Genomic DNA, 27,775 nt, shown 5'->3' with positions numbered 1-27,775 from the left:
TAAAGAATATTTTTAAGGCTGTTGATGCCCACAAATATGTGGATTTTTTAAAGTTTATTTTTAAGGCTGCTGATGCCCACAAATATGTGGATTTTTTAAAGTTTATTTTTAAGGCTGTTTATGTCCACAAAACGTGGATTTTTTAAAGAATATTTTTAAGGCTGTTGATGCCCGCAAACCGTGGATTTTTTAAAGAATATTTTTAAGACTGTTGATGCCCACAAAACGTGGATTTTTTAAAGAATATTTTTAAGGCTGTTGATGCCCACAAAACGTGGATTTTTTAAAGAATATTTTTAAGGCTGTTGATGCCCACAAAACGTGGATTTTTTAAAGAATATTTTTAAGGCTGTTGATGCCCACAAAACGTGGATTTTTTAAAGAACATTTTTAAGGCTGTTGATGCCCACAAAACGTGGATTTTTAAAGAATATTTTTAAGGCTGTTGATGCCCACAAAACGTGGATTTTTTAAAGAACATTTTTAAGATTGTTGATGCCCACAAAACGTGGATTTTTTAAAGAACATTTTTAAGGCTGTTGATGCCCACAAAACGTGGATTTTTAAAGAATATTTTTAAGGCTGTTGATGCCCACAAAACGTGGATTTTTAAAGAATATTTTTAAGGCTGTTGATGCCCACAAAACGTGGATTTTTTAAAGAACATTTTTAAGGCTGTTGATGCCCACAAAACGTGGATTTTTTAAAGAATATTTTTAAGACTGTTGATGCCCACAAAACGTGGATTTTTTAAAGAATATTTTTAAGGCTGTTGATGCCCACAAAACGTGGATTTTTTAAAGAATATTTTTAAGGCTGTTGATGCCCAAAAACCGTGGATTTTTTAAAGAATATTTTTGAGGCTGTTGATGCCCACAAAACGTGGATTTTTTAAAGAATATTTTTAAGGCTGTTGATGCCCACAAAACGTGGATTTTTTAAAGAATATTTTTAAGTCTGTTGATGCCCACAAAACGTGGATTTTTTAAAGAATATTTTTAAGGCTGTTGATGCCCACAAAACGTGGACTTTTGAAAGAATATTTTTAAGGCTGTTGATGCCCACAAAACGTGGATTTTTAAAGAATATTTTTAAGATTGTTGATGCCCACAAAACGTGGATTTTTAAAGAATATTTTTAAGGCTGTTGATGCCCACAAAACGTGGATTTTTTAAAGAATATTTTTAAGGCTGTTGATGCCCACAAAACGTGGATTTTTTAAAGAATATTTGTAAGGCTATTGATGCCCACAAAACGTGGATTTTTTAAAGAATATTTTTAAGGCTGTTGATGCCCACAAAACGTGGACTTTTGAAAGAATATTTTTAAGGCTGTTGATGCCCACAAAACGTGGATTTTTAAAGAATATTTTTAAGATTGTTGATGCCCACAAAACGTGGATTTTTAAAGAATATTTTTAAGGCTGTTGATGCCCACAAAACGTGGATTTTTTAAAGAATATTTTTAAGATTGTTGATGCCCACAAAACGTGGATTTTTTAAAGAACATTTTTAAGGCTGTTGATGCCCACAAAACGTGGATTTTTTAAAGAATATTTTTAAGATTGTTGATGCCCACAAAACGTGGATTTTTTAAAGAACATTTTTTAAGCTGTTGATGCCCACAAAACGTGGATTTTTTAAAGAATATTTTTAAGGCTGTTGATGCCCACAAAACGTGGATTTTTAAAGAATATTTTTAAGGCTGTTGATGCCCACAAAACGTGGATTTTTTAAAGAATACTTTTAAGGCTGTTGATGCCCACAAAACGTGGATTTTTTAAAAAATATTTTTAAGGCTGTTGATGCCCACAAAACGTGGATTTTTTTAAAGAATATTTTCAAGGCTGTTGATGCCCACAAAACGTGGATTTTTTTAAAGAATATTTTTAAGGCTGTTGATGCCCATAAAACGTGGATTTTTTAAAGAATATTTTTAAGGCTGTTGATGCCCACAAAACGTGGATTTTTTAAAGAATATTTTTAAGCCTGTTGATGCCCACAAAACGTGGATTTTTTTAAAGAATATTTTTAAGGCTGTTGATGCCCACAAAACGTGGATTTTTTAAAGAATATTTTTAAGGCTGTTGATGCCCACAAAACGTGGATTTTTTAAAGAATATTTTGAAGGCTGTTGATGCCCACAAAACGTGGATTTTTTAAAGAATATTTTTAAGGCTGTTGATGCCCGCAAACCGTGGATTTTTTAAAGAATATTTTTAAGACTGTTGATGCCCACAAAACGTGGATTTTTTAAAGAATATTTTTAAGGCTGTTGATGCCCACAAAACGTGGATTTTTTAAAGAATATTTTGAAGGCTGTTGATGCCCACAAAAGGTGGATTTTTTAAAGAATATTTTTAAGACTGTTGATGCCCGCAAACCGTGGATTTTTTAAAGAATATTTTTAAGGCTGTTGATACCCACAAAACGTGGATTTTTTAAAGAATATTTTTAAGGCTGTTGATGCCCACAAAACGTGGATTTTTTAAAGAATATTTTGAAGGCTGTTGATGCCCACAAAACGTGGATTCCTTAAAGAATATTTTTAAGGCTGTTGATGCCACAAAAAGTGGATTTTTTAAAGAATATTTTTAAGGCTGTTGATACCCACAAAACGTGGATTTTTTAAAGAATATTTTTAAGGCTGTTGATGCCCAAAAAACGTGGATTTTTTAATGAATATTTTTAAGGTTGTTGATGCCCAAAAAACGTGGATTTTTTCAAGAATATTTTTAAGGCTGTTGATGCCCAAAAAACGTGGATTTTTTCAAGAATATTTTTAAGGCTGTTGATGCCCACAAAACGTGGATTTTTTAAAGAATATTTTTAAGACTGTTGATGCCCACAAAACGTGGATTTTTTAAAGAATATTTTAAGGTTGTTGATGCCCACAAAACGTGGATTTTTTAAAGAATATTTTTAAGGTTGTTGATGCCCACAAAACGTGGATTTTTTAAAGAATATTTTTAAGGCTGTTGATGCCCACAAAACGCGGATTTTTTAAAGAATATTTTTAAGGCTGTTGATGCCCACAAAACATGGATTTTTTAAAGAATATTTTTAAGGCTGTTGATGCCCACAAAACGTGGATTTTTTAAAGAATATTTTTAAGGCTGTTGATGCCCACAAAACTTGGATTTTTTAAAGAATATTTTTAAGGCTGTTGATGCCCACAAAACATGGATTTTTTAAAGAATATTTTTAAGGCTGTTGATGCCCACAAAACGTGGATTTTTTAAAGAATATTTTTAAGGCTGTTGATGCCCACAAAACGTGGATTTTTTAAAGAACATTTTTAAGGCTGTTGATGCCCACAAAACGTGGATTTTTTAAAGAATATTTTTAAGGCTGTTGATGCCCACAAAACGTGGATTTTTTAAAGAATATTTTTAAGGCTGTTGATGCCCACAAAACGTGGATTTTTTAAAGAATATTTTTAAGGCTGTTGATGCCCACAAAACGTGGATTTTTTAAAGAATATTTTTATAGCTGTTGATGCCCACAAAACGTGGATTTTTTAAAGAATATTTTTAAGGCTGTTGATGCCCACAAAACGTGGATTTTTTAAAGAATATTTTTAAGGCTGTTGATGCCCACAAAACGTGGATTTTTTAAAGAATATTTTTAAGGCTGTTGATGCCCACAAAACGTGGATTTTTTAAAGAATATTTTTAAGACTGTTGATGCCCACAAAACGTGGATTTTTTAAAGAATATTTTTAAGACTGTTGATGCCCACAAAACGTGGATTTTTTAAAGAATATTTTTAAGGCTGTTGATGCCCACAAAACGTGGATTTTTTAAAGAATATTTTCAACTCTGTTGATGTCCACAAAACGTGGATTTTTTAAAAAATATTTTTAAGGCTGTTGATGCCCACAAAACTTGGATTTTTAAAGAATATTTTAAAGACTGTTGATGCCCACAAAACGTGGATTTTTTAAAGAATATTTTTAAGGCTTTGATGCCCACAAAACGTGGATTTTTTAAAGAATATTTTTAAGGCTGTTGATGCCCACAAAACGTGGAATTTTTAAAAAATATTTTTAAGGCTCTTAATGCCCACAAAACGTGGATTTTTTAAAGAGTGTTTTTAAGGCTGTTGATGCCCACAAAACGTGGATTTTTTAAAGAATATTTTAAAGACTGTTGATGACCACAAAACGTGGATTTTTTAAAGAATATTTTTAAGACTGTTGATGCCCACAAAACGTGGATTTTTTAAAGAATATTTTTAAGGCTTTGATGCCCACAAAACGTGGATTTTTTAAAAAATTTTTTAAGGCTCTTAATGCCCAGAAAACGTGGATTTTTTAAAGAGTGTTTTTAAGGCTGTTGATGCCCACAAAACGTGGATTTTTTAAAGAATATTTTTAAGGCTGTTGATGCCCACAAAACGTGGATTTTTTAAAGAATATTTTTATGGCTGTTGATGCCCACAAAACGTGGATTTTTTAAAGAATATTTTTAAGACTGTTGATGCCCACAAAACCTGGATTTTTTAAAGAATATTTTTAAGACTGTTGATGCCCACAAAACCTGGATTTTTTAAAGAATATTTTTAAGGCTGTTGATGCTCGTAAAAATTGGATTTTTTAAAGAATATTTTTAAGGCTCTTGATACCCACAAAACTTGGATTTTTTAAAGAATATTTTCAAGGCTCTTGATGCCCACAAAACGTGGATTTTTTAAAAAATATTTTTAAGACTGTTGATGCCCACAAAACGTGGATTTTTTAAAGAATATTTTTAAGGCTGTTGATGCCCACAAAACGTGGATTTTTTAAAGAATATTTTTAAGGCTGTTGATGCCCACAGAACGTGGATTTTTTAAAGAATATTTTTAAGGCTGTTGATGCCCACAAAACGTGGATTTTTTAAAGAATATTTTTAAGGCTGTTGATGCCCACAAAACGTGGATTTTTTAAAGAATATTTTTAAGGCTGTTGATGCCCACAAACGTTGGATTTTTTAAAAATATTTTTAAGCCTGTTGATGCCCACAAGACGTGGATTTTTTAAAGAATATTTTTAGGCCTGTTGATGCCCACAAAACGTGGATTTTTTAAAGAATATTTTTAAGCCTGTTGATGCCCACAAAACGTGGATTTTTTAAAGAATATTTTTGAGGCTGTTGATGCCCACAAAACGTGGATTTTTTAAAGAATATTTTTTAGAATATTTTATTAAGCTAAATAAACACCATTGACTCATTTTTTATTTTTAATTACATTTTTTATTTATTAGCATATTTGATTTTTGGTTTTGCTGTTTTGATTTGCAATTGGAAATTGAAATACAATGTATAAAATATTTCAGAAATATTTTATTACTTAAACTAAAAGGAATTAAAGAATTATATTCAATGTTTTATTAGTTTTAACAAAAATTACAATGAATATTTTAAAGGTTTTTGGAATTAGAAGAATGCAACAAAGGGGGCAGTGTAAATATGTGTAATAAAAACAAACCAAAAAAAGTAAAGAGCACAGAAGGGTACTTTTATTGGTTGTAAGAAGAAGAACATGGCTTTATATATATTTAGTTTATTATACAATTTCAATTTTTGTTTTATTTTGATTTGGCATGGATGTTAAGAATAATGGCACATCTTTTTTTGTTCGTTTCATTTACAAAATAATGGCAGATTTCGTGTTATCTTTTTTTTTCTTTATAATTATTTGGGAAATGGAAAAATTATTAACTGGGACTGCGAATTGTTTGCTTTTGCTTTCAATTTACGGCTACTTAAGTGTTAACGAAATGTAAGTGTAAAATATTTAGACAACATTAATATAAAAAATCTTTAAAATTATTATTGATTTCGTTTTGTTTGTGTGTGTTTAGACTAATTGTTATCTATGGAGCTGTGGTATCGGCTCTGGGGTAACGAGTACGATAGGTACGACCTGGATACGAGCCAGTTCGTCTTTGATAGTTGGGATTTGGTCGGCGTTGATATGTGTTTTGAGGTGGTTGCTGCTGATGATATTGAGTTTGTGCAGGAGGTGCAGTTACAACATGCTCATAACCACGTCTCAATTCACGAGCCGATGAATCAAAGGTTTCGTAACGTCTAAAGACAGAATCATTGCGACGACGACAAACAGAACATCTAAAGGAGAAAGAAAAAAAAAATATTATAGATTTCATTGAGCCTCAAGTTAGCCTTTCTGTGCCATCTTACCTGCTAATCTTACTGGTCTGATCCTTTTTCAATGTTACTTGTGCTGGCATCTGCCACTGTTCGTGTTCTTCAATAACAGCCAACCAGAATGATACAACAGGATCGTACCAATTGCAATCACCTCTACCATGACACTCGATAATGGGTTGGGCACGGAATTCTTCCAAGCAAGAACCAGGCGACACAAGATTCTGACCCATACCGCCGGTGTTGTCGGTTGTTGTCTAAAGTGAAAGAGAAAATAAAAAAATGTATACATAAAATAAATAAGGACCTAAAGACGGACAATCATGCTAAGGATGACTTATGGGAGGTATTCTACTCATAGTAGAGCGATAGAATTTCTTCTAGGGACCTGGTCCCCGCTAAAGAAACCTGTGGAAAGCATTTTAAAGCATGTAAAAGGTTTTCTACGCATAGAAGATATTTCGAAGATCTTCTATCCATTGAAACCCTGAAGAAGGTAGTAAAGAGGGCCTGTAGAAGGTCTTCCAGCTGTAAGAAGCATATCGATAGAAGGTTTTTTAGCTACGGAAGACCTGTAAAAGGCCTTCCAGCTATGGAAGACCTAGAAAAGGTCTTCCAGCTATAGAAGACCTGGAGATGATTGTCCATATAAGGAAGATATCTAGAAGGTTGAAGACCTGCAAAAAGATCTTCCAGCTATTGAAGATCTGTAGCAGGTCTTCCAGCTACAGAAGACCTAGAAAAGGTCTTCCAGCTATAGAAGACCTAGAAAAGGTCTTCCAGCTATAGAAAATCTGGAGAAGGTTGTCTATCTAAGGAATAGCTGTAGATAGTCTTCCTGCTATTAAAGATATGTAGAAGGTTGACTAGCTATAGAAGACCTGCAAAAAGGTCTTCCAGATATTGAAGTTCTGTAGAAGGTCTTCCAGCTTTAGAAGGCCTACAAAAGGTCTTCCAGCTTTAGAAGACCTGTAGAAGGTTGTCTCGTTATGGAAGACTGGTAGAGGGTTTTCTGGCTTTAGAAGACCTGTAGAAGGTCTTCCAGCCGTAGAAGATCTGTAAACTGTCCTTCAGCTATAGAAGACCTGTAGAAGGTCTCCCTGCTATAGAAGACCTATATATAGTTTTCCAGCTATTGAAGACCTGTAGAAGGTCTTGCAGCTATAGAAGACCTGGAGATGGTTGTCTATCTAAGGAATACCTGTAGATGGTCTTCCTGTTATAGATGATATGTAGAAGGTCGACTAGCTATAGAAGACCTGCAAGAAGGTGTTCCAGATATTGAAGATCTGTAGAAGTTCTTCCAGCTATTGTCTCGTTATGAAAGACCGGCAGAGGGGTTTCTGGCTTCAGAAGACCTGTAGAAGGTTGTCTCGTTATGGAAGACTGGTAGAATGATTTCTGGCTTTAGAAGACCTGTAGAAGGTCTTCCAGCCGTAGAAGATCTGTAAAATATTCTTCAGCTATAGAAGACCTGTAGAAGGTCTCCCTGCTATAGAAGACCTATATGTAGTTTTCCAGCTATAGAAGGTCTTCCAGGTATAAAGGTTGCCTTGCAATGGAATAACTGAAGAGGTTCTCCCTGCTATAGAAGACATCTAGAAGGTTGTCTAGCTAAGGAATACCTGTGGAGGATTTTCTGGCTTCAGAAGACCTGTAGGAGCTCTTCCAGCTATAGGAAACCTGTATAAGGTTGTTTAGCTGTAGACGATTTTCCAGCTCTGAAGACCTGTAGAAGTTTGTCTAGCTATAGAAGACTTTTAGAAGGTCTTCCCGCTATAGAACACCTGTGGAAGGTCTTCCAGTTATTAAAAACCAGTGGGAAGGTTTCCAGCTATTAAAGCCCTAGTAGGTCTTCCAGCTAGACCCTCTACATGTCTTCTATAGCTGGTGTTCCAGCTGTAGAATACCTTAAGAAGGTGTTTTAGCTATGGAAAACCTGTAGAAGGTCTTCCAGCTATTGAAGAAGGTAGAACGTCTTCCATCTATAGAAGCCCTGTAGAAGGGTTTCTAGCTTTAGAAGACCTGTAAAAGATTTTCCAGCTATGGAAGACCTGTAGAAGGTAATCCAGTAGTGGAAGACCTGAAAAAGATGTTCAGCTATAGAAGACCTGTGGAAGGTATTCTAGCTATAGAAGACCTGTAGGAGGTCTTCCAGCTGTAGAATACCCAGTAGGTCTTCCAGCTATAGAAAATCTGTAGAAGGTTGTATAGCTATAGAAAACCTGAAGGAGGTCTTCTAGCTATAAAAGACCTGTAGAAAGTCTTCTAGCTATAGAACACCTCTAGAAGGTCTTGCATCTGCAGAAGACCTGTAGAAGGTCTAAACGGGTCCTCTAGTTACGACGACCTGTAGTTTTTTTTGGCAATAGAAGACCTTTAGACCTGTGGAAGGTTGCCTAAGGTTATCCAGCTATAGAAGACCCTCTACCCGTCTTCTATAGCTGGTGTTCCAGCTGTAGAATGCCTTAAGAAGTTTTCCTAGCTATGGAAAACCTGTAGAGTGTCTTCCAGCTATTGAAGAAGGTAGAATGTCTTCCATCTATAGAAGCCCTGTAGAAGGGTTTCTAGCTTTAGAAGACCTGTAAAAGGTTTTCCAGCTATGGAAGACCTGTAGAAGGTCATCCAGTAATAGAAGACCTGAATAAGATTTTCAGCTATAGAAGACCTGTGAAAGGTCTTTCAGCTACATAAGACCTGCAGAAGGTCTTTCAGCTACATAAGACCTGCAGAAGGTCTTCTGGCTATAGAAGACCCGTGGAAGGTCTTCCAGCTATAGAAGACTTGTATGAGGTCTTCCAGCTGTAGAAGACCTGTAGAAAGTTGTTTAGATGTAGCACAACTGTAGAAGGTATTCCTCCTACCGAACACCTGTAGAAAGCCTTAAAGGGTTCTCTAGCTACGGAAGATCTGTAGAAGGTTGGTTTTTGGCAATTGAAGACCTCTAGAATGTCCTCTAGCTATGGAAGACTCGTAGAATATCTTATAGCTGTAGAAAACCCGTAGAAGGTCTTCTAGCTGTGGAAGACCTGTAAAAGGTTTGTCAGTAATAAAGACCATCCAGAAGGTCCTCTGGTTATAGAAAACCTGAATAAGGCCTACGGTATTGCAATTTTCGCTACGTACACCCATCGGATCATGGATGCCAGTGGGACCAAATCTGCATTTTGGGGCCAATATCACCGACAGGACCTTTTGGACCTTCAGGACCATCGGGACCCATTTCACCAGGTAAAAAGTATTGGCCAGGATTACCACGAACACTTTAACGCCAGCAATGCCATCAATACCTGTAGTGCGATTCTCTAACTCAATTTTTGAGTTACCGATAATTGTCGGTAAAATTAAAATGCTCATAATTTCGGTAATTACCGATTTTTTTCGGTAAGTTTGCGACGAATAAAAAGCAGTCGTAAAGTTCTACCGATAGTAAGAGTGTTGTCAACTTTTATTGAACTTTTCATTCATAATTTTGCGTTTAAATTTTACCGATTTTTGTCGGTAACTCAAAAAATGTGTTAGAGAATCGCACTACTGGTAAACCAGTGACGCCATGAGAACCGAATTGGCCAAACGGCCCGGGATAACCCTTGGTGCCTATGGGGCCTGAATAAGGCCTACGGTATTTCAATTTTCGTCACGTACACCCATCGGATCGTGGAGGCAAATCTGCATTTGGAGCCAATATCACCGACAGGACCTTTTGGACCTTCAGGTCCATCGTGACCCATTTCACCAGGTAAAAAGTTTTGGCCAGGATTACCACGAACACTTTAACGCCAGCAATGCCATCGATACCTGGTAAACCAGCGACACCATGAGAACCGAATTGGCCAAACGGCCCGGGATAACCCTTGGCGCCTATGGGGCCTTGAATTTAAGTATCGGGTAGCCTGATGTCACCGCGTTCACCCTTTGGTACTATAGGACCGCGGGGATCAGTGATGAGATTCTCTAACGCATTTTTTGGTTATCGGCAAAAATCGGTCAAATTTCAACACAAAATTTTGAATGAAAAGTGTGAACAAAACTTGGCAACACTAATGCTATCGGTAGGACTTAGCGGCAACTTTATTTTGGTTGCTAACTTACCGATAAATTTCGGTAATTAACGAAATTATAAGCATTTTAATTTTAGCGAATTTTGTCGTAAAAAATGGCGTTAGGGAAGCCCAATATTGCTCTGCAGTCTCAAAAAAAAAATCTCACCGGCATCACCAGGTTCTAGTCTAAGTCCCCTAGTTATAGAAAACCAGAAGAAGGCCTTCCAGCTATAGACGACTTTGCACTAATAATAAACCCAGATTTTGAAATCTCCCATTAATCTCCCACCCCACACTTACCATAAAGTAACTGTAACCAGTCCACATTTCCTCCCAACCGCTGGGACATTCGGGAATAAGCATGCTTTGACTGTGCAAAGCAATCACCTTGGTGGTCGTGTCACAAACGGCACAACTGTAAATAAAAACAACAATGGGTCATTTAAAATCACAACATCACTCCACCCTCCACCACGACTTACCGTGAAATATATTTCTGGATAACATTAGCCTGTATAGGAGTCATGGTGAATGGCATTGGTTCATCAGTAGCCAACCACATACTGTCATCATTGGTCTGGCCATAATTACAAACGTTGCCGTCACAAGTCATGTATGGCATGGTGTTGAAACGTTGCAAACACGAACCGGGCCGACCCAAATCTTGGCCCGCAGCACGACCGTTAGCAATGCTACCGGCCAGAGAATAACCCACCCACAAGAGGTTTGTATTGGCTGGACATTCAGGTATCAGCACAGATTGTGAGTGACGAGCAAAAATATAACCGCGACTCTTGGCACGTGGTGGTGGAGGTGCTGGCTCACCATCGGGACCCTTGGCACCAATTAAACCAGCATAACCCGGCAAACCGGTGGGGCCTTGCATACCGCGCTCACCCTTTGGACCATCGACACCAACTTGACCAGTCAAACCACGTTCGCCCTGATAACCCTTCAAGCCAACAGCACCTTGATAGCCAATTTCACCTTCTTCGCCCACATCACCCATTTCACCCTTGAAACCATCAATGCCGGGCTCACCACGTTCTCCTTTGCGTGCCATATGGAAGGGGAATGTGACACCAGGTTCACCAGTTGGTCCCGGCAAACCGTCCAAACCATTTCTGCCATCATAACCAGCATCACCAAGAGGACCACGTGGGCCTCGAGGACCCATGGGACCGGTGCGACCAGGACGACCATGCATACCCGTTTCACCCTTATAGCCTTGGGGACCAGGAGCACCTGGAGGACCAACATCACCATGATCACCACGTACACCGGGAATTACATAGCCGGGTTCACCACGCATGCCCTGGGGACCAACATCGCCACGTTCACCCTTGAAACCGACCATGCCGTGTAAACCATTGCGTCCAGCGGGACCAGGATAACCAACATCACCTTCATAACCCTTTGGACCCATAATGCTTATGCCTGTTTCACCCTTGATGCCATTTAAACCGTATTCGCCCATATCACCAGGAGCGCCCTTGGGGCCAGGACGACCAGGACGTCCAGGCAAACCATCGTAGCCAACATCACCTTCATCTCCAGGCTCAGCGTAGTCGGGTGTCAAACCAGGTGGGCCGGGGTAACCCTTGTCACCACGTTCGCCGTCAATACCAGGATAGCCATCGGCACCTGGAGCTCCAGCGTAACCGAAATCACCACGTTCACCCTTGCGACCGGGGTAGCCAGGGGCACCTTCAATACCTGGCTCGCCTTGGGGACCTTGTTGGCCTCTAAGACCGGGTTGACCCTTATCACCACGAGGAGCATAGCCAGCTAACAAAACACCAGGACGACCTGGGAAACCTTCGTCACCCTGTTCACCTCGAGGTCCAAAAGCACCAGGTTCACCAGCATCACCGCGATCACCAATTTCTCCAGCATAACCAGCATAGCCATCGTCACCACGTTCACCTACTTCACCTTTGTATCCCTGATCACCAATGGGACCAACAGCGCCATCGATACCAGCCATGCCGGGTCTTCCAGGATATCCAGGACGACCTTCATCGCCACGATCGCCAATTGCTCCCATCAAACCCATTACACCATATTCACCACGCTCACCCTTGAGACCATCCAGACCATTGATGCCATCAACACCGGGGGCACCAGTTTCACCCTTTCTGCCGGGCAAACCATCTTCACCGTATGCCTCATCACCTGGTAGACCTTGGAAACCCTTTGGACCAGGTGCACCATCATAGCCACGAGGTCCGCGTTGGCCGGGTTCACCATATTCACCCTTGATACCACTGCGTGAAGCGAAACCTTTGGGACCAACTCTGCCGGGAAAACCGCGTTCACCTGCAACACCCTTGCGGCCAGGAATACCATCGTTGCCTCTACGACCATATGGACCAACATCACCCATTTGACCTGGAAACATTCAAAATATTAGTTATTCCAACGAAATGATGAGATTTGCCGTTATAACCTACCTTTGGCACCAGTAACACCAGTTAAACCTCTTGGACCCATGTCACCGTGACGACCATCTTCTCCCACTTCACCACGTTCACCTAGTTCGCCGGGAATACCCACCAAACCTTGCATACCAATTACACCGGGAATGCCGGGGTAGCCTCTGTCACCATGTGGACCACGTCGGCCGGGGAAACCAATATCACCCTTAGCACCTTGTACACCCTGTACACCGGGTACACCGCTATCACCCTTTTGACCCTTGCGACCATGTGGAGCTATTCTGCCATTCATACCTGGTTCACCAGCAGCACCGGGATAGCCGACCAATGTATCACCAATTATACCCTTGCTACCGGGCAAGCCCTGTAGACCATCGGGTCCAGTATTGCCCTTTTCGCCACGTACACCCTTCGGACCTGGGAGACCAGTGGGACCAAATCTGCCTCGGGGGCCAATATCACCGACAGGACCTTTTGGACCTTCAGGACCATCGGGACCCATTTCACCAGGTAAAATGTATTGACCAGGATCACCACGAACACCTTTAACGCCAGCAATACCATCGACACCGGGTTCACCATTCAAACCTGGCATACCATCGGCACCATGACGACCGACTTGGCCAATAGCTCCGGGATAACCCTTTGCGCCCATGGGGCCTTGAATTTGAATACCGGGTAGACCGATGTCACCGCGTTCACCATTGTCACCATTAGTACCATGTTCACCCTTTGGTCCCATAGGACCGCGAGGACCAGGTTCACCAACATCACCAACATCGCCTCTATTGTCGAAAATTTCACCGGGATGGGGTTGACCCTTTTCACCTTTGGGACCCATATCACCAGGTTCACCAGCTTGACCCCTTTGTAACAATAAGAAAAAATAACACACAAAATTTTGCTTAGCAATGTGGCCTCGAATTACTATTGAGAGTCGAACAGAGTTAAAGCTATGTGGCTTTGCTTTGTGTTACAACAACAGGAACAACATTGACATTTGACCACTCAAGTGTTGCAACGCTTTCCCTATGGATTTCAGCCTTTCGCTTTAATTCTGTTTCACGCTTTTTGAGGGGATACTTACTTGCGACCATCATAACCCTTGGCACCAACCAGCAAATACTTAGGAGTTCTGGCATCTTCGCCAGGTCGGCCGTCTTTACCTGGCCTACCTGGAGCACCATCTCTACCAGCTCTGCCTGCATCACCGTAATCCCCACGAATGCCGCGTTCACCTTTTTGGCCAGTGTAACCAGGAGCACCATCATTTCCAGGTTCACCAGTCTCGCCCTGCACGCCACGCTCTCCTACCTCTCCCCTGTAACCTTTTTCGGGTTTGATTATATTACCTGTTGTGATTACTTGACCTGGACGACCGGGCATACCAGGACGGCCCATTTCACCGGGTATACCATCTGGTCCGGGCCCACCCTTGAAACCCATGAAACCGGGTTTGCCTTGTTGACCCTTGGGGCCTCTCTCGCCGGACAAGCCTTGTGGACCAGTTGATCCATGAACACCAGGGAAACCATCATCGCCACGCATACCACGCAAGCCTTTGGGTCCAGCGGGACAAATGCCACAATCATCACCGCGAATACCTTTGTCACCAGTAGGTCCACGATAACCGGGCACACCATCAAAACCAGGTGGACCTCGGACACCAGGTGGGCCACTAGCACCAGGAGGACCAACAATGTTAACACCAAGACCGGGCACACCCTTGATACCAGGGAAACCAATTTCACCACGATCTCCGCGATATCCAGGCTGGCCAGGAAGGCCAGGTTGACCTGGATAACCCTTTGGACCAGGTACATTGCGACCATCAGCACCGCGAGCTCCTGGACGTCCAACTGGACCAGGACGACCGGGTTGACCCATTGGACCAGGAAGACCCATAAATCCGTAATCACCTTCGTCACCCTTTATGCTGACACCACGACGACCAGGCAGACCATCATAACCTGGATCACCAGGTGGACCAGTATGACCGCGTGGACCACGACGACCTTGTTTGCCGGGAATACCAGGTAGACCTGGATCACCTGGGGGACCAATCTCACCCTGAGGACCTATGGGGCCTGGTAAGGATTCATCCAGATTGGGATCGTAGATACCGGGAGGACCGGCATAACCCTGAACACCGGGTATACCATCGTAACCATCATCACCCATTTCACCCTTAAGACCATCTTCGCCATCTCTGCCATTGTAACCAGGAGCACCTTTCACACCTTTGGCACCGGGGAAACCAGTTTCACCTGGTTTACCTGGTTTGCCACGTTCACCGGGCTCACCATTATCACCACGACCACCAGGATAACCGGCATGGCCCATTTCGCCCTTTTCACCTTGTACGCCAGCACGTCCCCTATCACCCAATTCACCACGATCGCCTGGATAGCCTTTTGGTACTCCACCCTTCGGTATCCATGGGTATGGCTCAGCATCACCGGGATCACCTTTCTCACCTTGTTCTCCTTGCAACTGTAGAATGATATTAGCATCTTCGGCCATTTCACCCTTGAAACCCTTGGGACCCATTTCACCCTTGGGACCATCAGCACCGGGGAAACCAATATCGCCCTTATAACCTTTCATGCCGGGGAAGCCCATTTGACCATCATAACCATCTGGACCGCGTTCACCACGACTACCTTTGGTACCTTTGGAATTAATGCCACCCTCACCGGCATCACCTTGGGGACCTGGTGGACCAGGTTTACCAATTTCACCGCGGGCACCATGACGACCGGGAATACCATGGTCACCATGTTTGCCAGGCTTACCGGCACAGCCATCAATACCGCTTGGACCAGTGGGACCATCTTCGCCGGGAGGACCCTAAACCAAAAAAAAGGCAAGAACAAATTATCTTAGTCAATCAAAAAAGAAAGAATATAACGACATGTGACACTTACGCGAACACCTGGGGCACCTGGGAGACCAGGTTCACCGGCATCACCCTATTAAAAAAAGGAGGAGAAATTATAAAATTGGTACTTCGTCAAGGGGTCTTTTTCGGGTTACTTACACGATGACCTTTTTCACCTTGTTCACCATATTCACCAGGATCTCCCCATTCACCGGAGCGACCAGGTGGTCCAGGTGGACCAATATCACCTTGCGAACCTTCAGGACCCGGGAAACCGGGTAAACCAATATCACCGGGACGTCCCTTTAAACCTTTACAGTCACAAGCCAAGCCACCACAGTTTCTATCTGGTTGTTGTTTTTCTTCTTCCTGCAAGAAAAAGACGAAAAAGAAGGGAATTAGAAAATGCAAACAATAAAAAAAGAAACAAAAGGGATTTTGAATGATTGCCTAGAGGGGAATGGGGAAGTTGGGGGCATGGGATTTGTTGAGAATGCTTTTCAAATAAAATCAATGAACAAATGTTTTTGCTTAAGTCCGCAAACGTTTTAAGGACCATGATCTGCGAATTTGCACCTAAAATGTTCGCACTCTTTATAGAGAAAGTGCAGGAAATACGATGGAATGGGAAAGGCGTCACAACAACACCTAAAGGTGACTCACTCTATTATAGCTGCCATAACATAAAGCATGGGTTTGGTTGCGGATTTGTAGTTGGTCGGAGGTTAAAACACCTGGTCTCCAGCCTCACACCGGTGAATGAAAGACTTGCTACAATTCGAATATAAGCAAAATTCTTCAACATCAGCTTTATTTGCGCTCATGCTCCCACTGATGACAAGGACGAACTGACCAAAGATATATTTTATGAGGGCTTAGAAGAAACATATGACCGTTGTCCTGCCCATGACATTAAAATTCTTCTAGGCTATTTTAATGCCAAAATTGGAAAGGAAAATATCTTTGGCCCAACAGTCGGAAAATTCAGTCTCCACAGTGAAACATCTGATAATGGTATGAGGCTGATAGACTTTGCAGCTGCAAAAACATGGTAGTTAGTAGCACCAGATTTCACCATCTCGACATCCATAAGGGCACCTGGCTGTCTCCAGATCAGAAAACAAGAAATCAAATAGATCATGTTGTGATAGATGGAAGACATTCATCGAGCATGTTGGATGTACGATCGTTCCGAGGCGCAAACATTGATTCGGACCACTACCTTGTTGCAGCAAAGGTACGCATCCGCTTAAACGTAGCAAACAAAGTACGAACAGACACAACACGAAAGTTAGTCATCGGTAAGCTGCAATCACAACAGATAGCCACAGCATATTCCACTCAACTAGCCCAATTGCTTAATCAAAGCACTCCTCATACCGATAACATATCAGCGCAATGGCAAAGTATTGCCCACTCCATGCAAACAGCCGCAAAATCCATACTTGGATACCAGAGACCTCCACTAAGAAATCCATCGTATGATCAGGAGTGTCGTGCTGCTACCGAAGAGAAAAATGCGGCATATAGGGCTACTTTACAATCCGTAGCAACGCGTAGCGCACGAGAGAGATATCGGGAGAAAAGGAGAGAGGAGAAACGTCTTTTCCGCAGGAAAAAGAGGGAGATGGAAAAGCGGGAGTGTGAAAAAATCAAGATGTGCAGGAACCACAATGAAGTCCGAAAATTCTACCAAAGAGTCAAGCATCAAACTGATGGCTTTGGTACAAGCACATCCTCCTGTAGAGACCAGCAAGGTAATTTGGTAACTGATACAGATAGTGTGCTCAGGATATGGAAAGAACATTTTTCAAAACTGTTGGTATGCGATAGCAGTGAAGATGGCGAAGATACCACAGTTCCAATCCCAGAAGATGGTATTGAATGTATACTAACCGGTCAAGATGAGGTCAAGACAGCAATAAACCGGCTGAAGAATAATAAGGCAGCAGAAGCTGATGGCTTACCAGCCGAGCTGTTCAAAACCGGTGACGACACGCTGATAAGGTGTATTCACCAGCTAGTTAGCATCACCTGGCAGGAAGAACGAGTACCTGACGATTGGAACCTGAGTATCCTGTGCCCCGTCCACAAGAATGGAGATAAGACTTTATGCTCCAACTATAGGGGCATAAGTCTACTCCCTATTGCCTACAAGATCGTGTCAGGGATATTGTGCGAACGACTAAAGCCAATGGTCAACGAGATAATTGGATCATACCAATGCGGCTTTAAACCTGGCAAGTTCACCATTGACCAGATATTTACCCTGCGGCAAATCCTGGAGAAGACCCAAGGGATGCAGATCGACACCTACCACCTTTTGTCGATTATAAAGCAGCCTTCGACAGCCCGCTGCGTTCAAAGGTATTCCAAGCCATGTCTGAATTTGGTATCCCCGCAAAGCTCATCCGGCTTTGTAAGATGACTTTAACTGATACTAGGTCCTCAGTTAAAAGTGGAAATAACCTCTCCGGAGAGTTTTGTACCAAAAGAGGTTTCAGACAAGGAGACAGCCTTTCGTGTGATCTTTTCAACATTCTGCTGAAAGAGGTTATACGAGATGCGAAGGTCAAAAGAAGTGGCACAATATATACAAACAGCCATATGTTACTTGCCTATGCTGATGATATAGACATCATGGGACGATCAGTAAAAGAAGTAACTGATACCTTTATGAAGGTCGAAGGAGAATCTGCTAAAGTGGGTCTGACGGTAAACGGTGAGAAGACCAAGTTGATGGTGTCGACGCGCAATGCGTCCATTGAGCTCGGACCAACTGTGGAAGTTGGTTCCTATAATTTTGAGGTAGTAATAGACTTCGTCTACCTCGACACCTCCGTAAACACAACAAACGACATCAGTTGTGAAATAAAAAGAAGAACAGTGTTGGCCAACAGATGCTACTTTGGTTTAAGTAAGCAGTTTAAAAACAAAGCCACATCTCGTCAAACAAAAATAACGCTCTACAAAACACTGATACTACCCGTGCTGATGTATGGCTCCGAAGCCTGGGTACTTGCGCAAGCAGATAAGGCAGTGCTTGGCGTGTTTGAGAGAAAAATTCTTCGAAAGATCTACGGACCGATCTGCGTTGGCGGTGAATATCGACGTCGTATGAACCTGCTATACAAGGACATCAATATAGTTAAACGTATCGAGATGCAGCGATTGCGTTGGCTAGGCCATATCATAAGAATGAGCGATGAGAACCCGCTAAAAAGGCGTATAAATTCGAGCCACATGGCGGTGCACGCAGAATTGGCAGGCCAAAGAATAGATGGCGCAAACAAGTGGATGATGAGATGACAAGGCGCGATATTCCAGAGTGCGAAGCAACAAATAGAGAGAATTGGAGATCTTCTCTTAGTTCGGTCTATAGAACAAATGTTCTGTAATGGGCCAGCTATGTAAGTAAGTAAGTATGCACCAAAGACGCTATGTATGTTGAATTTTATTGACATTTGGAATGTGTGACGGTGTTTGGTCTAGAAATATATGTGCCAAATTATATCGTAATCTGTTCACATTTGGATTAAACTTCTATATATATTTTACCTATTCACAGTGGTGTAGGGTATCATATAGTCGGCCACGGCCCGACTTTGATGCTTTCCTTACTGGTTGTATTTTATATTTTTATAGCCTCAGCCTTTAGGTTAAAGAGGGTATTTACACTTTGATACGACCAAAAATGTGCCTCATCGAAATAATGGTTTTAGACCCCAAGTATGTTTGTACGATATCCGTTTCAGATAATTTTGAGTCGATCTAGCAATGTCCGTCTGTCTGTCTGGCTGGCTGGTGCGCACGATAACTCTCGAACGGATCAATCGATTCGGTTCAAATTTTGGGTATCGAAATACTTTGTCCAGATTTGATTTAAGTTCGAAGATGGGCCATATAGTTCCACTCCTTCAGGTACCTCCCCCACAAATGTTCAAAAATTGTCGCAAAACTTGTGCGCACGATACCTCTCGAAGGGAGTAACCGAATTGAACCAAACTTTGCATATGGTAATACTACCTCTAGGCATACATCAGGTTCGGATTATATTGGTCCACTCCTACTGGTACCTCAAACACAAAATTTGAAATAAGTGCAGTTTAGTGACACCTCACGAATCGTTATGAAATTTTTTGTTACACGATGTTCGTGCGGCCCCCGTTACGTCATTGTAATTTTTTTCGAGGGCAAGTCAAAAGATAATGGCGCATAACCTAAAAAAAAAACAATTAAAAAAGTGTCAGTCGGCTTTGCCGACAGATATATACCCTCAGCCAAAGTGAAGCGAAACTTTTACCTCCGGACAGATCGAATGTATTTCAGGTCTCTTCAGAATTTGGCCCTTTTTGGACATATGAACTTGCCGACAATAATGTGGAATAGGAATTAACTGCGCTAAGACACAAATGTTGAACTTTTGTAGGGCAGGTACTCTTAGGGAGGAACTATATTGGCCATTTTAGAAGTTTAACTAAATTTTGATAAAATATTAGGAGATCCAAAGTGATATATTTTAAATATTGGGGAGAAGTACCGAAAGTTGTGGACCGGTATTGCCCATGTGACTAAGTTTGGATATAATATGACGAAGACCAAATGTTGGACCAAATCGGTTGAACAGTTCGAAAGTTATCGTGTTCTTCGACCGCCACATATGGTGACATAGGGGTTTTTTACACCTTTCGGTCTGTTTTCGCAAGTAATATGGACTTACCCCTGAAAAAACTTTTACCGTCGTAATGGTGGTAGCGCATGCAAATAGCTTCATCAAAAATCCAAGTGATTCCATAGCAGGTCTTAAAGTGAACTTATCCGAAATTTTGTGTGAGAGGTACCAAAAGGAGTAGACAAATTTAGTTCATATTCGTACCTGATCTATATCTGGTAGATATATTAGGATGTGCAAAGTATGGATTACATCGGTCACTCCCTTCAAGAGTTATCGTGCGCAAAATTTTTCCGAACATTTCTGACCTTCTGTGGGGGAGGTACCTGAATGAGTGGACCGATATAGCCCATCTTCGAATTTAAACTATGTTTTGGTAAAATATTACGAAGGCCAAATTTTGGACCGAATCGACAGATGCGTTCGAGAGTTATATTGCGCTCCTACCACTACACAAGGTGTCATAGGGGCTTTTTGCAACTTTCCGGCCATTTTCTCGGGAAGTATGGACTTGCCCCTGATGAAACTTGTACCTTCGTATAGGGAACAGTGAATACAAGATGTTACAACAAAAACCAAGGCGATTCGAGAGGAGGTCCTAAACTGAACTTTTCCGAAATTTTGTGTGGGAGGTACTCGAAGGAGTTTACCGATTGAGTCCATATTGGAACCTCATCTAAGTCTGGTAGAAATTTCATAATGTGCAAAGGATGGACCAAATCGGTTACTCCCTTCAAGAGTTATCGTACCCACAAATTTTCCGAACATTTTCGAACTTTTGTGGGGGAGGTACCGGAAGGAGTGGACCGATATAATCCATCTTTGAACTTGAACTAAGTTTGGACAAAATATTACGAAAGCCAAATTTTGGACCGAATCGGCAGATCCGTTCGAAAGTTATCTTGCGCTCCAACCACTACACACGGTGTCATAGGGTTTTTTGTAACTTTCAGGCTATTTTCTCCGGAAGTATTGACTTGCCCCTAATGAAACTTACAGCTTCGTATAGAGGACAGCGAATACAACTTGCGTAAACAAAAATCAAAGCGATTCGAGACCAGGTCCTAAACTGAACTTTTCCGAAATTTTGTGTGGGAGGTACCCGAATGAGTGGACCGATTGAGTCCATATTGGAACCTCATCTAAGTTTGGTAGAAATTACACGATGTGCAAAGTATGGACCAAATCGGTTATTCCCTACAAGAGTTATCGCGCGCACAAGTTTTGCGACAGTTTTTGAACATTTGTGGGGGAGGTACCTGAAGGAGTGGATCAAAATTTGAACCGAATCGATTGATCCGTTCGAGAGTTATCGTGCGCACCAGCCAGCCAGACAGACAGACAGACGGACAGACAGACAGACGGACGGACATTGCTAGATCTACTCAAAATTGTCTGAAACGGATATCGTACAAACATGCTTGGGGTCTAAAACCATTATTTCGATGAGGCACATTTTTGGTCGTATCAAAGTGTAAATACCCTCTTTAGCCTAAAGGCTGAGGGTATAAAAAAAAAACGCTGCTCTATGTTGCGAGTTCAAATAAACGGTGACCAAATATAAAGGAGTTGGCGTTGTCAGATGAATTTTGGTATAAATACTTATAGTTCACTGACACTGTCGAGACTCAATCGGTCCACTCCTTCGGGTACTTCCCACACAAAATTTCGGTAAAGTTCAGTTTAGGGCCTGTTCAAGAATCGCTTTGATTTTTGTTGTAGCAACTTCAATCCACTGTCCCGTGTGTAGTGGTTGGAGCGCAAGGTAACTCTCGAACGGATCTGCCGATTCGATCCACAATTTGGTCTTTGTAATACTTTGTGAAAACTTAGTTTAAGTTCGAAGATAAGTCATATCGTTTCACTCCTTCAGGTACCTCCCCCACAAAAGTTCAAAAATGTTCGGATAAATTGTGCGTACGATAAACTCTTGATGGGAGTGACCGATTTGGTCCATACTTTACACATCCGAAAATATCTACAAGATATAGATCAGGTTCGAATATGTACTATATCACTGTGCAACATTTTTAAGGTGATCTTGTGCAAACAATTCGAACTGAGGATTTTTTGAAAGTACAGACCCAAACGACAAGAAACCCTAGTTGGGTTTTGTTGTGTCAGATCCAGCTCGGATTTTATGGCCCTATCTAAACATGGTTAAATATAGAGTTTTTAATGAAATTCGGGGCCTCTGAAGCAAAATTGTAGATAAGGACAAGAAAACAATACTTGGAGAAAAAATGAACTCGAAAAACTATATTTATTGCCTCAAATTTCAAAATATATGCAAAAATACCACCATTTTTATACACTTCGCACCGTATCTCCAAAACCGTTAATTTTTTCTGAATATTTTCTTTTGGAAAAATATTCCCTGGAATGTAATACACAACTCTTCAGAACATGTCATTGTTGTAAAATGTCTCTATCGCGTTGTTTTCAGTACATTTTTCAACGACGATTTAATAAAAATGTCAATAATGTTGTGAAATCCGAAATGCAAGAATAAACTGTTGGTGTGAACTGTGTTTGACATACGTGTTGTAAAAGATATGATGCAAAATACCGCTGAAACAACATGAAGTAAGCATTTTAGAGTTTCAGAATGTTCTAAAGAATTGTTGAGAACTTTATTTGGAAGATTTTTGCGAAAGGCTACTTGGTTCAACTCCCAATAGTTTAGCCGATACTGACCAGAACTTCAGCAATTATGTAAAATTTTCTATATTTTATAGATTTTGATGCCCTAGATGGAGTTTTTCTTATGTGGTTTCTTCAAAAGATAAGTTCTACTAGTTTAGTGCTACAATATTGCTAAAGACAGCAAGGCCAAATTCCTATTCGTTTCTTAGATAAAGGCCTGATAAATGCAAAAAAGTGTAGATTTAGCCCGGTTTAGATGAGGCCATAAAATCCGAACTGGATCTGACAGGACAAAACCCAACTAGGGTTTTTGTAGTCTTAACATGTACTTTCAAAAAATCCATACTAGAAGTTGTTTGCATTTTCAGTGTTGCATAGTGTATTTGTCCACCCCTTCGGGTACCTCCCACACACAATTTCGGATAAGTTCACTTTAAGACCTGATATCGAATCACTTAGATTTTTGTTGAAGCAACTTGCATTCGCTGTCTCAATAACGGCAGTAAAAGTTTTTTCAGGGGCAAGTCCATACTTCTTGAGCATACAGCCCGAAGAGTGTAAAAACCCCCTATGGCACCATATGTAGTGCCTGGAAGGTTCGAACCGAATATATTACCGAATATAGCTATATTATGTTTTTCGCAGGCTAGTGTGATAAAAAAAGCCCTATCTATCGATATACCCGCAAATTTTTGAGCTTTAATCCTATCCATACTTTTGTCGGTGCATACAGCCAACATTTTGAAAACCCCCCTAAATACATAAGTTTTTTTTTTTTTTGGGAAAAAAAAATATTTCTATCCACACAGGCTGAGGGTATATCTCTGTCGGCAAAGCCAACTGTTACTTTTTTACTTGTTTTATTTTGTATTTTATATATTACATTTTATATGTTATATTTTATATTATATTTTTTATGTTTTATATTTTATTTTTTAAATTTTATGTGTTATATTTGATACTTTATTTTTTATATTTTATTTTGTATATTTTATTTCTTATATTTTATATTTTATTTTTTATATTTCATATTTTATTTATTTTATATTTCATATTTTATATCTTATGTTTTATATTTTATTTTTACATTAAAAATTTTATATGTTTTATTTTTTATATTTTAAATTTTATATTTCTTTTTTATATATTTTATATTTTACATTTTATTTTTTATATTTTAAATTTTGTATGTTGTATTTTATATTTTATTTTTTATATTTCATATTTTATATTTTATTTTATTTTTTATATTTTAAATTTTATATGTTAAGTTATATTATATTTTTTATATTTTTTTATATAATATATTTTATATTTTACATGTTATTTTTTATATTTTAAATTGTATATGTTATATGTTATATTTTTTATATTTCATATTTTATATCTTATGTTTTATATTTTATATTTATTTTATTTTTTATATTTTAAATTCTATATGTAATATTATATTCTATTTTTTTATATTATATTTTATATTTTTTTTTATATTTTATATTTCTTCTTCTTTATTGCATATTCGATATTCGAATGTTAGTGACCATATTATATTTCATGTATAATTTTCTTTATATATTATTGACAAAATATGACAATAAATCAATGTTTCTTGTTTCTTTCTTCATATTTAATATTTTATATCTTATGTTTTATATTTTATATTTATATTTTTTATACTTTATATCTTATATTTTATATTTTATTTGTTATATTTTAAATTTTATATTTTGAATTTTATATGTTATATTTTATTTTTTATATATTATATTTTACATCTTATTTGTTATATTTTAAATTTTATATGTAATATTTTATATGTTTTATTTTATTTTTTAATTTTTTTGATATTTTATTTTAAATATTTTATATTTTAAATTTTATATGTATTTTATTTTTTGTATTTTATATTTTACATTTTATTTTTTGACTTCTTGATTTTGGCTTTAGGTCAGAAAGTAAGAACAATATGTTTTTTATTTATTTTTTTTTTTCCAATACTTCGACCTTCTCCGAAGGTCATCATCAGGGAATTTTATTTTTATTTCTTTATTTTGTAAACGAGTATTTTGCAAAAATAAATAAATATATACTATTGGAAAATAAAAACTAAATAAAAAACAAAACATATTGTTTTTATTTTCTGACCTAAAGTCAAAATAAAATCAAGAAGTCAATACAGTCCAAAGATCAACAATAATTCCCACAATTTTTTTTTTATATTTTAAATTTTATATGTTATATTTTACAGTTAAAATTTAATATGTTATACGTCATATTTTAATTTTTAATTTTTGTATTTTATATTTTATTTTTTATATTTTATTTTTCATATTTTAAATTTTATATGTAACATTTTAGACTTTATTTTTTATTTTTATATTAATTTTTAATGAATTTTTCATTGGAATCGAGCTTGATGATCAATGAATAATGCAAGTAAAAAGGAAGCCGACGACGATTCGAACCCACACACCCACCACTATGTGACATGCATGTTTCGACTTTGGTAAAGTCTCCTCAGACATATCGGATGTGGAGCGGCTTTGATGTCCTCGAACTTTTCTTCTTTCAAATGCATTTTGTTTTGTTTTTTTACAACAACAATGGGGATTTTCCCATTTAGTTGTGCTTTCATGACAAACGCTTAGCGCTGCCTTTGAAAGTAATGAGTTTGGCTCTGAACGCTAACACGCCGTGACAACACTTTTTTCTTGTGTTTTTCAAGGACGTGGGTTCAAACCCCAGCCTGGCTCAGCTGATTTTATTTTTTATTTGAAAATTTTGCCTTTTTTGGGCGAAGATTATTTTTTAGTATTAATTTTTAATGAATTTCTCATTGGAATTTTTATATTTTTAATTTTATATGTTACATCTTATATTTTAAATTTTATATGAAATATTTTATATTTGATTTTTTAAATTTTATATATTATATTTTATATTTTATATAATATATTTGGTATTTTATATTTCATGTTTTATATTTGATATTTAATACAGCCCAAAGGTCAACAATAATTCCCACAAAATTTTATTTTTTATATTTTAAATTTTTGATGTTATATTTAATTTTTTAATTTTTATATTTTATATTTCATATTTTATATGATATATTTTATTTTTTATATTTTATATTTTGTTTATTATATTTTATATTTTATTTGTTATATTTTGTATTTTTAATTTTATATGTTACATTTTAGATTTTATTTTTTAAATTTTATATGTAATATTTTATATTTATATTTTTTATATTTCTAATGTTATATATTTCATATGTTATATTTAATTGTTTATATTTTAAATTTTATATGTTACATTTTATATAAAATATTTTATATTTCATATATATGTTAAATTTTATATTTTATTTTTTATATACTGTATTTTATATTTAATATTTTGTATTTTATATAATATATTTTTTATTTTATACTTTTTAATAATATACTTTATTTTTTCATTAATTGTATATTTTATATAATTTTATTTTTACCAAGAATTATATTTATACCAAGAAGGCTTCCTTCTCCGTGCTTCGAGTAAATCGTTCAGTGATTTTCTACTACTTTGAGGTCTATTGACTCCTAACTTTTGGTTTAGATGCATCAGCTTATGATCGCAACACTGCCTATCTCTGATGCAGTATATTTATATAGGGATCAATCATGTTTGGTTCGGGAAGATTTTCCACATATACCACATTTTGACCTCGAAACCCAAAACAAAAAATCGTTATGCGGACGGAGCATCTCTGCTCGTCGTATGAGTGAGTGATCCCACGAAAACATTTTTCATGAACATTTCGCAGATTTCGCAATCATGCATGGTCACTTTGTCCGAAGTTATTCAAATTTCAAGGCATTTACAAATGATTTCCAGTGAAAAATGAGTCATGGGAGAAGAAAAAACAACAAAAGCTACAAGAATAAATTTAAGGATTGTAATCATTGTTGCTTGCTTTGAGATTTGAAATTTATCAGGCATTGATTTTGATGTAAAATTAGCCGGCATTCATTCGATATCGTCGGGATAAGGGGGAACTCTGCCGCGTTCATGCAGTCAATGGATTGGCTATATTATGGAAATTTTGTAATAGGAACTGTCAATTCGCTCAGATTTGTGGATACCACACATTTTACACGTTTTAAATTGTTGGCTTTGTTTAAAGGTTTCACTGTAGTGTATTTCTTTCCCCTCGTAAAATCATCCGAAATCAAATCTATTTTTTTGTTTTTTTCTTCTTGTGTGTAGCATAAATGAAAAAACAACAAGAACTACAACAAGAAAAATTAGCAAATACTAAAATTTCTGCTTTAATTGCAGTATTTCCGTTTGCTTTAGCCGTGTGTGTGTGTGTGTGTGTGCATGTGTGTTTGAGGTGATTGTGATTATGATAGTGGTGTTGCATTGTTCTGAAGTGTTGCAATCTGATGCGTTTTATACATTTTACATACACATACATATACAACAGGAGGGAAGGTTTTGCTTATGCTTTTTTTGAGCACTGTGTAGTATTTACCATAGGCTTGGTTATGCTTTCTGTATCATAGAGTATTGAGTAAAGAAAACGTAGGCATGTGAACGTCGAGACGTGTGTTCTGTCCATTTTTATACATATGTATGTACATACACACGTATGTACACATAACATCGTTCTAGAATTGCATTAGATTACATTGTTGGCAAAATAAATATTTTTCGAAATGTCCATAAATTTTCAGATTTTTTTTTTTGTGGAAGATTTATATTTTTGCATTGTTTTATGATTTTTTCAATTATGCCAAAACTTGAAATGTGTGCGGGTGTGTGTGTCTGGGTTTGCTTAGCCTTTTTAATTTGGAATTGGCGCCATGTGTTGTTTTGGCAAATACTTATTAATATAAAAATTAAAAACCCCAGAATAAAAAGAGGGATAGTGATTTAGAAACAGAGGAGTGA

At 38.3% G+C, this 27,775-nt stretch overlaps 1 protein-coding gene across 3 annotated transcripts in view; it reads right to left on the bottom strand.

Annotated features, from left to right (window-relative positions):
• Positions 1-5,213: 5,213 nt before the first annotated feature.
• Positions 5,214-27,775, bottom strand: part of vkg (Collagen alpha-1(IV) chain viking) — a 103,447-nt gene continuing 80,885 nt past the window's right edge. For all 3 annotated transcript variants that reach the window (XM_073970586.1, XM_073970587.1, XM_073970588.1), the window contains exons 3-10: positions 15,676-15,885; positions 15,563-15,607; positions 13,723-15,485; positions 12,651-13,501; positions 10,680-12,588; positions 10,498-10,612; positions 6,188-6,411; positions 5,214-6,115 (exon numbers count right to left, since the gene is read on the bottom strand). In XM_073970586.1, the coding sequence (XP_073826687.1) occupies positions 5,860-6,115; positions 6,188-6,411; positions 10,498-10,612; positions 10,680-12,588; positions 12,651-13,501; positions 13,723-15,485; positions 15,563-15,607; positions 15,676-15,885 (5,373 nt within the window). In that variant the 3' untranslated portion in view covers positions 5,214-5,859. The remainder of the gene's footprint in view (positions 6,116-6,187; positions 6,412-10,497; positions 10,613-10,679; positions 12,589-12,650; positions 13,502-13,722; positions 15,486-15,562; positions 15,608-15,675; positions 15,886-27,775) is intronic.

The sequence above is a fragment of the Musca autumnalis genome, unplaced genomic scaffold (genome assembly GCF_047663935.1).
Source record: "Musca autumnalis isolate F117 unplaced genomic scaffold, ASM4766393v1 scaffold_2, whole genome shotgun sequence".
NCBI lineage: Eukaryota > Metazoa > Arthropoda > Insecta > Diptera > Muscidae > Musca > Musca autumnalis.
This window is presented reverse-complemented; position numbering and strand designations above follow the sequence as displayed.